This window comes from Denticeps clupeoides, unplaced genomic scaffold, assembly GCF_900700375.1.
Source record: "Denticeps clupeoides unplaced genomic scaffold, fDenClu1.1, whole genome shotgun sequence".
Lineage (NCBI taxonomy): Eukaryota > Metazoa > Chordata > Actinopteri > Clupeiformes > Denticipitidae > Denticeps > Denticeps clupeoides.
The window spans coordinates 73,051-85,191 of NW_021630097.1; the positions used below are offsets into that span (position 1 = coordinate 73,051).

At 39.7% G+C, this 12,141-nt stretch overlaps 1 protein-coding gene across 2 annotated transcripts; it reads right to left on the minus strand.

The window, feature by feature from the left end:
- Nucleotides 1-475: 475 nt before the first annotated feature.
- Nucleotides 476-8,257, minus strand: LOC114783500 (complement receptor type 1-like). 2 transcript variants are annotated; one of them, XM_028968960.1, is made up of 14 exons: nt 8,109-8,257; nt 7,077-7,277; nt 5,416-5,512; nt 5,243-5,319; nt 4,635-4,853; nt 4,100-4,273; nt 3,475-3,669; nt 3,195-3,200; nt 2,820-3,008; nt 2,637-2,733; nt 1,580-1,653; nt 1,158-1,337; nt 761-940; nt 476-494 (listed from the first exon to the last, which is right to left on the minus strand). In XM_028968960.1, the coding sequence occupies exons 1-14, from the start codon at nt 8,164-8,166 to the stop codon at nt 487-489; spliced, it is 1,755 nt and encodes a 584-aa protein (XP_028824793.1). In that variant the 5' UTR covers nt 8,167-8,257; the 3' UTR covers nt 476-486. The 2 variants fall into 2 exon arrangements, with proteins under 2 accessions (XP_028824793.1, XP_028824794.1); XM_028968961.1 differs by lacking the exon at nt 3,195-3,200.
- Between the last annotated feature and the right edge of the window lie 3,884 nt (nt 8,258-12,141).

Genomic DNA, 12,141 nt, shown 5'->3' on the forward strand with positions numbered 1-12,141 from the left:
GGAACAGCCCCTGGGACCCCGCGGTTACAGCGCGTCCGCAGTGGGGTCTGTGAGTAGCGCATAAGGGGGAATGTCCGGCGCTCTCCTCTACCGCAGAAAACAAGACACCTTTTTATTTTCAGTCTGTCTGTTATTTGCTTACAGGTGGGTGGAGCAAAAACAAGGATTTATAGATTATATAGAGATTTTAAATCAGTGAAATGCATAGAAACATGTTTTTAAAAGAAAAATACAAGCAACATTATGTCCAATTATTTTCAGATGCCATGTTAGAATTAAACAATGCAAATAAAGTACAAATGTCTGAAAAGCAAATTATGCAAAATTATGTGCAACCAAAGGCAATACAATGTCTTCAGACATAATGAATAAAAAGGTGCGTTAGAATTTAACATAAGAATGTAAAAAACATATATGATGGTGCAGCTTATGCTTGTTTAGTTGAAATAGAAGTGCATTTCTGTTATTCAGTGCCGAGAATCCTTATCACTTCCCTGTCAAGGCAAACAAAAAAAAAGATATGGTTTGCAAACCAGAACAATTAATTAAAATGAGTCAAAAAAGAGATTTTGAGCTGCTTATCTATTAGGACTGCCTTTTTGGGGAAATAAAAGCAATGAATATGTGATTACCAACAGGCAGTCACACCATTTATAGTCTACCATAAGCAAGACACCATGTTATACTAGTTTTGATTGTATTTCCATCTGTTTTTAACCTTACTCAAGATGCAGAGTAGACTGCCGCCACGGGTACTTACACAAGCATTTTGGCAAATCTGGCTCCCACTTCCCATTGGGCCCACATGTGACTGTACGGGCCCCTTGCATCCTCATCTTTGGACTGCAGACAAAAGTCACGACATCGTTGTACACATATTTGGACTTGAAACCTCGTACTCTGGAGGCCATTTTCACATTGGGGTTTGGACAGACGATATCTGGATGGGTGAAAAAGAGCAGCACGGGTCATTGGTGAAGGAGCAGTGGTGGTCTGGCAGTTATGGAAGGTTGCCGGTTCGAATCCCGATCCGCCAAGGTTGATGGATTAAAACACATTTCGTTCACAATGAGGATCACTTCACTTTCAAAATGGCAGCCAAAATGTTAAATTCGATATGCCAAGATGGGCAAACCCGACAAGGCAAGCACTCGTACCTTTGCACTGAGGAGGAGGCGCGCTCCATGTGCCATTTTTTCTGCAGTAGATCTGACCCTCGCCTACCAGCACGCCAGTGCGACACCGGTACGAGATTGCGCTGCTGTAGACGTACAGCCCATCCATCGAGCCCGATGCTTCTGCATTCGCCACCTCGGGGGGTTCAGGGCACTGCACCGCTGCATGCACCAGAACACAGATCCAGTTTCAGCTTTTGAAAACAGGTTTTAATGCTATAAAATACAATCCATCTACTTCACATTAATATTTCTTTAAATGTACGTGCAGGCAGACTGGAAAAATCTTAAATTCGGTTCTGGGAATACATGTCATATTGCTGAGCAGGTTGATCCTATGATATATGTTCACTTTCGGGGTATTTTGAAATGTACAGTTGTGGAACAGACAGCAGTTCAGATACCTTCACATACAGGTTCTCTTCCATCCCAGCCACTGCTCAAGCAGGTCCTGAAGTTCCTTCCTACCATCTCAAACCTAGGTAAGAAAAACACTTGGAATGAAATCAGCACTGGATATGCCACCTCAATAATCCCATAAAATTAAGTAAAAAAAAAAAAAGTTCCATCCTTGTATTATCAATGGTAATTTAAGTTTTGATGAAAGGTTATAAGATGAAAGTCATTAGTTTTTTTTCTGTCAGAACATGTTATTTGGTTTCAGATCTGTTTGTCTAGCTGCAAGACACACGTCATGGGTGCATGGTTGTTGAAGCATGTTGCAATGTCTTATGCTGAATACAGTATTTTAGCTGCAAAACACCATAGCTAAAGGCAATTTGTGGTGGGAAAAGTGTGGCAAGATTAAATACACAAGCACATAATTCAAATAGTTTAGTATGTTTGTCAAACAACAAAGAGGGATAAAATAATTCATTTTCATTGGAAGGCAAAATGTTTTATGACCAACGGCGACGCCTAGTGGAAATTATGCTCACTGCCCTGAGTCCGGGTTCCATTTCCTTTCCATTTAATTGAAAAGACTGTCAATTGCTCATCTTCAACTCTGTCTGTAGTCTTTAATGTTAATTTAATGTTAATCAGTTGGTAGTAGCCTAGTGGGTAACACACTCGCCAATGAACCAGAAATCCCACTTACTACCATTGTGTCCCTGATCAAGACACTTAACCCTAAGTTGCTCCAGGGGGGGACTGTCTCTGTAACTACTGATTGTAAGTCGCTCTGGATAAGGGCGTCTGGTAAATGTAAATTTATTTTTTCACCTTTCCCATGCTTTTCTCAGATGTGTTTATTCCCTCCACACTCTGGATTTTAATGTTGCAGGCAGTTGCAAATGTAAGATGCTAATAATGCTAATAAATACGTGTAAAGCTAAATTAATTTCTGTCCTTAGTGACCCACGAAAGGCAATTTTATCAATTGCAAATATATGTGATAGTTCAAATCACTCCATTAGTCATCATGTAAATTATTACACTTTCTTTTTAAAAGTACATTACCCATCATCGCAGATAGCTGTGACAATGTCCCCAAATTGCACTCCCTCATAAACATAACGACCATTTTGGATCTCTCCAGCATTGCCACAGGATTTGCCTTGAGGAGAGAGTATATATGGTCACTCAATCAGAAATGATGATCCAGTATGGGGGGGAGAAAAAAAAAGTCAAACAGTGACTTACGTTCACATGTCAGAGTAACCGGTGTCCACTTTCCATTGACACACCGGATTATGGAGGACCCCCCAGCCCGAATATAGCCCTCATCACACTTATATACTACACGTGCATTGGGCTCAAATTCTGCTGGGTGCAGCAAGTCGATTTTGGGGTGCGTATTGGGGACACGAGGCGTTGCTCCACACTTGTTTGCTGTGGAAAATGCAAGGAATGGTTGAAAATTGTTTCCCCCCTATGTGTTTAGTATGTTGTGTTTAAACTTGGGTACCAAGTTTATTGCTTTTCGTACTGATGTTACTTGTTACACATGTATTAAACCTGCATGCAACGCAATATCAAACAGAAGCCTTTATTTCCTTCCACACTCCATGTACTGACCTGCAACTGAAAACAAAAAACGTGTTTGTATCTGACCTAATGTCATTCTATTGTCTAGTCTTGATTTAGTGAATTATGTTAAATATGGCCTATTTCTTCATAGTCTGGACTGTGCCAGTCTGTTTCATCCTTAAAGAAAACTTTGAATTGAACTAAACTGAAACCACTGTATAAGGGTTTCTACATTTCTACATTTTGACTTACTATTTAAATCTAACCTTTTGTAAGTTTTGCCAAACTTTAGGATACGGTTTGCTATACAAATATTATAATCACTCACCAGCGGGAGGCTTGCACCCAGGAAGCTCAGGCTGCCATTGACCGTCCTGCCCACAAGTGACCTGTGCAGAACCCGACAAGACATAACCCTCCAGGCAGGCAAAGGTGACTGAGTGTGTGGGCTGATACACCGAGGCTTCTCCACTAATCCTCTTAGCATTATCTACCACTGGAACAGGGCATGTTGGACCTCCCTCTGTGTGAACAATAAAAAAATTAAGATTAATGAAAGGGGCCAAGGCAGATTGTATTCACATTTTTGTGTATTTTCTAAAGAGAAAAAATGGATCATATGTATGGGTATTTATATATAAAAAGCTATTATAGACATTTAAACATTATTCAATAGGTATTACAGAGATAATAGCAAAGATAGTAAAATATTGTACAGATAAAAATGTGTTATTTCGAATCTGTAAATGATGAATATTTATCAACCAGCTTTTCCGTTTGAATGATGCAGGGTTAAGTATTAAATCCAATTTTTTCAAAACCGAAGCAGATGCCAGACATCTTACGAAATATTGAAGGGGATTGTTGAATCACTTCAGGAGTCAAGAACCTTTAATCCCCTCAGAGGAGTGGTATTACCTGAAGTGTGGCTGATAGACAAACACACCCCATACCTGGAACACAAGTTGGAAAAGCTTCTGTCCATGAGCCACTTCTCAGGCATGACAGCTTGGCCGCACCAATCAGGCGGAATCCCTGATCACAGGAAATGGTAACTGATGTCTGGAACCTCACCTGCTGAGGCCTCACCCTTCCATTGCGTATGTGTATGACTGGACACTTTATCCCTGCCAGAAAAGATCTGATTATTTATGGACAGCACTCCATAAAACCAATTCCATAAAACAAACAATGAAATGCTGTTAATTCATACAAAACCTGAATATACACTACAGACATCTGGGCCTATCATCACATTTAAATAGATATAAATTAAACAATCTTTTCTTAAGAAAAAAAATACTCTTTTTCAATTCTCAAGACTCAAAACTGCTGAACAAGACATATCAAAAGTGATATTTGCAAAAGTTGCTGCTAAAATAAATGTTCGTTTTGATTTAATTACTCTTACAGTGCAGGTTAATACATTGCACTTCAGCAACCACTTACTTATATTTTAAGTATTAAAGAGAGAGGGTTTGTACTTACAGAGACACTTTGGAAAGTAGGGGTTCCATCTTCCACTTTCATCACACTTAATAACAGCAGCAGATCCGTTCAAGTGATGGCCTTCAACACACGCCAGAGACACAGTGTCGCCATACTGATAAGTAGTCTTGGTATTGTTCATAATCAGGTTTTTGTTCCTATCCTTGGGCACAGTACATGACGTGTGTCGGCGTGATAGTTCCCGAGTCATCTGTATTTCTGATTGGAAAAGACACGCAAATATGACAAATCAATCTAAAACATCCCTGTATCATAATAAAGAGACACTTTCATAAACGACATTATTTGTTATTATTAGGGCTGTTAAAAAATATATCGATACACTGATATTGTGATCTTTTATGAGGTGATACTGTATTGATACAGAGACGAAAAAACAACAACAATGTTGTTTTGGCTGAATTATTAATGTAACACAGCATTTAGAATTATTGTAATTATTGCAATATGTACAATATCCAAATATATCATGATATAATCATACCATAACCCATGTATCGTGATATGTACACCCCTAATTATTATTATTATTATTAGCAGCAGTAGTAGTAGCAGTAGTAGTAGTAGTAGTAGTAGTGTTACAATACCGTCACATGTGGGCACCTGTCCACTCCATGTAGCATCTGACTGACACTCCCGGAAAGTGTCTCCTATCAACTCGTAACTTTGTAAAGGTCACCAAAAACACATGTATTAGAGCTGTGTGAAATCTGATTTTTGATGTTATATTTCTGGTTTATTTAGAATTAAACAAGCTTACCCTCTATTACAGACAGCATGGGCTCTTTCACCATACAGTACCCCTTCATATTTAAATCTCCCGTTTGGAATGTCTCCTGCAGACCCACAGGACTTTTCTATAAAAGATATAATGTATTCTGAGTGGAGGTACTTGGCAACCTTAATGTGTAATTATCTTGGTAATAGAATATGGATAAATTACAATTAGAAATTTTAAATCTATCTTTATGTCTATCATTCTGTCAAATATTGTTTAAGATTTTGGAAAATTTGGGATATAAGGAAGCATCTTTGTCTAATGTTTCAGCATCTAGGGTGGTAATAGCCTAGTGGGTAACACACTCGCCTATGAACCAGAAGACCCAGGTTCAAATCCCACTTACTACCATTGTGTCCCTGAGCAAGACACTTAACCCTAAATTGCTCCAGGGAGACTGTCCCTGTAACTACTGATTGTAAGTCGCTCTGGATAAGGGCGGCTGATAAATGCTGTAAATGTAAATGTAAATCTATGTCTAAGGTACCATCACACCCATGTACATGACACTCACTTAATCGACAAGAATTTTCATTGTTGGTCAAACCAGATTCTGTTTCCATAGTGATTTCCTACTGTTCTTAATCGAGAAGCACAACACCTCAGCTAATCGTCTACCGACATACGTGCACTGATGAATCATGGGAAAACAATATCCACCTCCCCGCTGTGTCTCAGAAAGCTGGTGCAACGCTATTTGGGTGGGATTAGTGAAGGCAAACCACGCCATTAACTGAAATGAGGATTTGTGATGAGGAGTTGGGACTGTGTAGGACTGGGGCATTCTTCATAACCACACAGTGCAGCCACAATATTTATTACAACTCGTCACACACTTCATACACTTCCGCTAAATTTCATTAGTTAACAACCATCAACTCAAACAAGACTCACGCAGACTGGAATAGGAACGGCACTCTGGAAGTGTTCAGACTAGCCTGGAAAAACGGTCACATCTTTGATGACAGAAACACGAACAATCCTCAGTTCTTATTTGACACAATTGCTAGACTAACAAGAACTAATGATAATTCCATAGAGCCCACAACTGCAATAGGCAGCAGCGCTTTATGGATTATTTTGACAATAAAATCAATCAGATGAGCCAGAACATTTTAGGTAATAATCCCATGGATGAGCAAAATTATACCACTTCTTAAGAAATCTACTCTTAATCCTGAGGTTATATCAAATGTCCAAAATCCTAGAAAAGTGGGCAGCACAACAGCTTTGTGCTTTTTTGACCATGATTAACGTATTAGAAATTTTGGATTGACAGGTTTTTGGCAGAACCATAGTACTGGAACTGCCCTACTGAAGTTAAATGACCATCTTTTATCTTCTGACCAGACCCACATCACTGTGCTAGTGCTCTTGAACTTACCATAGATCATACCATTCTACTAAATCGTCTTGAAAAGTTAGTTGGAATACGAGGCACAGCTATCTCCTGGTTCAGATCCTTTAGCCTTTAACAACACTCCCCTGGCCAATAGTAACACTGCGGTAGTTTTGTCTAGTTCTCTTTGTCTAGTCACCCGCATTTGGGTGTCCTTTTCAAGGAAGAAGACAATTTCTTGCATAGGAGAAGGACAAAGGTCATCGTATGGCAAAAAAACAGGGGATCTACAGTCAAAACGTACTTTCGCAGGTCATCTGCAGCTCAGTCCAGCGGCCCCTCTCGCACCGGACAACCCGCCTGCCAGCGGTTTGCGTGTAGCCGGGTCGACATTTGTAGGCGACCTGCACCCCGCTGCTGAAGTCGCTGTGCTGCAGATACAGGTCTTCCAGCTGTGTGTTGGGGTAATGTAGAGGAGCACCACATCTGTCTGCAGGCTGGGAGCCTGAGAAACACGGAGACAACTTTATTTTCAAAAGAAAAGTTTGTTTAATTTATAAATTTCACCGTATTTTGCTTTGGAATGTGGTTGGTTCTCTTACAGTACTGGCAAAATGTTTGGACACATCTTCATTCAATGTGTTTTCTTTATTTTCATGACCATTTACATTGGTTGATTCTCACTGAAGGCATCAAAACTATGAATGAACACATGTGGAGTTATGTACTTAACAAAAAGTGGAGACCTGACCTCCACAGTCACCGGACCTGAACCCAGTCCAGATGGTTTGGGGTGAGCTGGACCGCAGAGTGAAGGCAAAGGGGTCAACAAGTGCTAAACACCTCTGGGAACTCCTTCAAGACTGTTGGACCTCTTGAAGCTCATCGAGAGAACGCCAAGAGTGTGCAAAGCAGTAATCAGAGCAAAGGGTGGAAACTAGAATATAAAACATGTTTTCAGTTATTTCACCTTTTTTTGCTAAGTACATAACTCCACATGTGTTCATTCATAGTTTTGATGCCTTCAGTGAGAATCTACCAACGTAAATGGTCATGAAAATAAAGAAAACACATTAAATGAGAAGGTGTGTCCAAACTTTTGGCCTGTACTGTTTATCATTTTACTTGCATTACTACAACGGTACGTTCTGGCAAACAAAATGAATTTAATAATAATTGTACTATATGCTATTAATACTTAACAAGATATCAAATTCGATAAGGGAACAATCTCACGTTATGAGTATAGTTTTTAGGCTGCTACTGTTATTTCTATTACCACTATTAATAAATAAAAGCAATAATAATCTAGAAGCCGAGCAGCTCAGCGCCTCACCTGCTGAACGGAAGAGCAGCGACACGAGAGGCAGCAAGATCCACCAGAAATGAGCCATTTTCCCGCAGACTGCTTCCACCTTCCAGATTTAGTTCTCTCGGGGTATTTATATTCAGCTTCAACGCCGTAACACGCCGCGCCAGGAAAGGCGTGGCTTCGCAACCGCGTTAACAACGTTGCCAGTTCGGCTAAATGTGCGCTATTTTTCTTCGGACTGTATTTTAGCTGGTGGTATGTTGACTTGATTATTCTTTTTTTTTTTTTTACGCAGTTTAATCACACGACTGATCCCAACATCCTCGCAACTAAGACAATTTCCTCTCGTCATTCCATTGCATAATCTTTCCCATTAAATGACCGAGGTTACAATTTTTTCAATGTCCAGAGGATGCTAGATATTTTCAATACTAGTTTCAAAACCGCCAACATCAAAATCGCCACACACGTATTGGTTTGGTCTTGCAAAATAAATAAGCAACTGACACTATTTCTTCTTGCTTAGCCAGGCTTACAAATGTTGCAAAAAATAATACAAACATTTTAGTGCAAAGATCCAACTGAGCTGGAACTGGCCAAGCTGTGAATCTTCATGCCTGTTTTTGGGATGATATCTGGCAACCCTAAGGCGAAAACAGACTGCAGTTCAACTGTGAGAACAGCCCTGTTTTTCTTCTGCCACTTCATGTCCTCTGGAGCTTTCATTAAACTCCCATGACACACTGAGCTGAAAGAACTCACTGTATGTATTGACTGTTTTAAAATGACAGCTGGCTCAAGCAACTCCTCGTTTTGAATATTTTATTTAAGCACAGTAAGTCAAATGAGTTTACTCTTTACTTAAACAGTGTATTTTGGTTGAAACCAATTCAAAACATTATCTTGCAAGTGGTGCATCAGAATAAATGGATTCCATTTGGTCATGAAGTTTTCACACATTTTACCATTGCCACCCAGTGAGAAGCAGAGCATAAATACGGCCTCTCCCTGCTGACATCATGTCCAGGAGGAAAGGGACAGTGGGTGGATTTGGCATCAAGGTCCATTAAGGGTACACCTCGCAGAAACATCATGTAATGGTCACAGACAGAAGGAAGAGTCACACTTGGCTCTTTCCACAATTAACGACAGATGAGAATAGTAAATAGTGAAGGATGGTTCAGATGAGCGGTTCTTGTTTGTTACATGGGCAGTGAGACATTTTTCTGTCCAGACTTGCAGACAGATATCAAGGACGGATTAGTAAGAAATCCATCAAATTCTTTGGTTTTGTGGTTTCAAGGGCATTCGGTTATTACATCACACACGTAAAAGACAAAATCCCTGTTATCCACATAGTGCAACCCAAATTCCAGAAAGGTTTCTATATTTTTTTTAAGTTTTAATAAAATGAAAACTTAAGCACTTTTCAAATCTATTGACTTGAGTCAATACATTTACATTTTACAGCATAAATCAGACGCCCCTTTCCAGAGCGACTTACAGGGACAGTCCCCCTGCAGCAACTCAGGGGGTAAGTGTCTTGCTCACAACGGTAGTTTTCTGGTTCATAGGCGAGTGTGTTACCCACTAGGCTACTACCACCCCACAATAGTTCATTCACAAAAAAGCAAAGATAACACAACAAACGTTCAAACTGCAAAATTGTACATCTTTACCCACTAAGTGAGCTCATTGCAAATTTGATGCCTGCTAGAGGTCCCAAAAAAAGTTGACACTGGGGCAACGTATGGCTGAAAAAAGCAGGAAAGTTTAAAAAGATTCAGCTGGTTTATTCTCTCAGAAGTCAGATCTCCAATCTGTCAAAGAATGCATAATCTTAAAAACACAAAATGTCAATGTCAAATTGCAAAGGATTTGCATATCTCATCCACAGTGCATAACATAATCAAAAGATTTGGAGAAACTGGAGATATCTTTGTGCGTAAGGGACAAGGCCGAAGACCTTTATTGTATGGCCTTCAGACAACACTGCATCAGTCACCAGCATGACTGTGACAGTGACATTACTATATGGTCCCAGAAATACTTCCAGAAACCACATATATATTATGAATGCTGAAAGGCTTTAGAACAACATATCCTCCCCTCTAGACGACACCTATTTCAGGGAAGAACTTGTGTATTTGAGCAAGACAATACAAAACCACGTACTGCAACTTTTACAACAGTATGGTTGTAACAACAGTTTCCCACACTTGGGTGGTAGTAGCCTAGTGGGTAACACACTCGTCTATAAACCAGAAAACCCAGGTTCAAATCCCACTTACTACCATTGTGTCCCTGAGCGAGACACTTAATCCTGAGTGTCTCCAGTGGGGGACTGTCCCTGTAACTACTGATTGTAAGTCGCTCTGGATAAGGGCGTCTGATAAATGCTGTAAATGTAAATGTAAGTATGGTTTCGTCAGAGAAGAGTCTGGGAGCAGAATTGGCCTGCCGGAGAAGAAAAGATGCTCTGTAATGTCAAACATTCCCCCGTACCAATTATTTTGAGACTCATAGAAAGCATATTTTTTTAATGAACTCATTTTGTAAAATCTCTCTATTTAAACATTTATTATGTTTTCTGTTGTGAACTGTGTGAGTGGAAAGCCTTTTAGTCTTCATTTTATACAAATTTAATGAACTAACTTTTCCAGAATTTGGGTTGTATGATGAGTTTTGGACCCGAACATGTGCCCAGTGTAGGTTTTGTTATGCATGTTCTATTCCTTCATCAGTGCTTCATTGTTGTCTGCAGGACAATCCCCATATAAATACATTCACATGCAGCAGAGACCCGTTGTTCATTTATTTTAGAACCTTTGCTTGATATTGCAAAGCATGGCATCTAAATTACAGGACATCAAGCAGAGGAACACATACCCATTACCAGGTCCCTCCAACATTTCCACATCCCTCCCACAGGCTATGGAAAACAACAAGTGATTTAGCAGTGGGGGGCTTCAAATGAGGGACTAAGACGGTCAGGATGAAGCTTTCCGTGTTAAATGTGAACAGGATAAGAACATGTGCTTATCATTTCAATACTGACAGAGTACAGTTCCACTGTTCAAGAACAACAGACCAGCACATTTCACCAATTTTCTGAAATACAATATTTTTAATTTTTAGGTTCCAAAGGTCAGAAATACACAGAAACAAAGAATACAACATAATACAACAAGGAACAAATGAGACAGAAGATTGACCTTTAAGCCTTTGAGACACACACACACACACACACACACACACATACATACAGGGAGTGCAGAATTATTAGGCAAGTTGTATTTTTGAGGAATAATTTTATTATTGAACAACAACCATGTTCTCAATGAACCCAAAAAACTCATTTATTAAAGTTGAATGTTTTTGGAAGTAGTTTTTAGTTTGTTTTTATTTTTAGCTATTTTAGGGGGATATCTGTGTGTGCAGGTGAATATTACTGTGCATAATTATTAGGCAACGTAACAAAAAACAAATATATACCCATTTCAATTATTTATTTTTACCAGTGAAACCAATATAATATTTCCACATTCACAAATATACATTTCTGACATTCAAAAACAAAACAAAAACAAATCAGCGACCAATATAGCCACCTTTCTTTGCAAGGACACTCAAAAGTCTGCCATCCATGGATTCTGTCAGTGTTTTGATCTGTTCACCATCAACATTGTGTGCAGCAGCAACCACAGCCTCCCAGACACTGTTCAGAGAGGTGTACTGTTTTCCCTCCTTGTAAATCTCACATTTGATGATGGACCACAGGTTCTCAATGGGGTTCAGATCAGGTGAACAAGGAGGCCATGCCATTAGTTTTTCTTCTTTTATACCCTTTCTTGCCACCCACGCTGTGGAGTACTTGGACGTGTGTGATGGAGCATTGTCCTGCATGAAAATCATGTTTTTCTTGAAGGATGCAGACTTCTTCCTGTGCCAGAAACTGGCAGTAGGACTGGGAGTTGAGCTTGACTCCATCCTCAACCCGAAAAGGCCCCACAAGCTCATCTTTGATGATACTAGCCCAAACCAGTACTCCACCTCC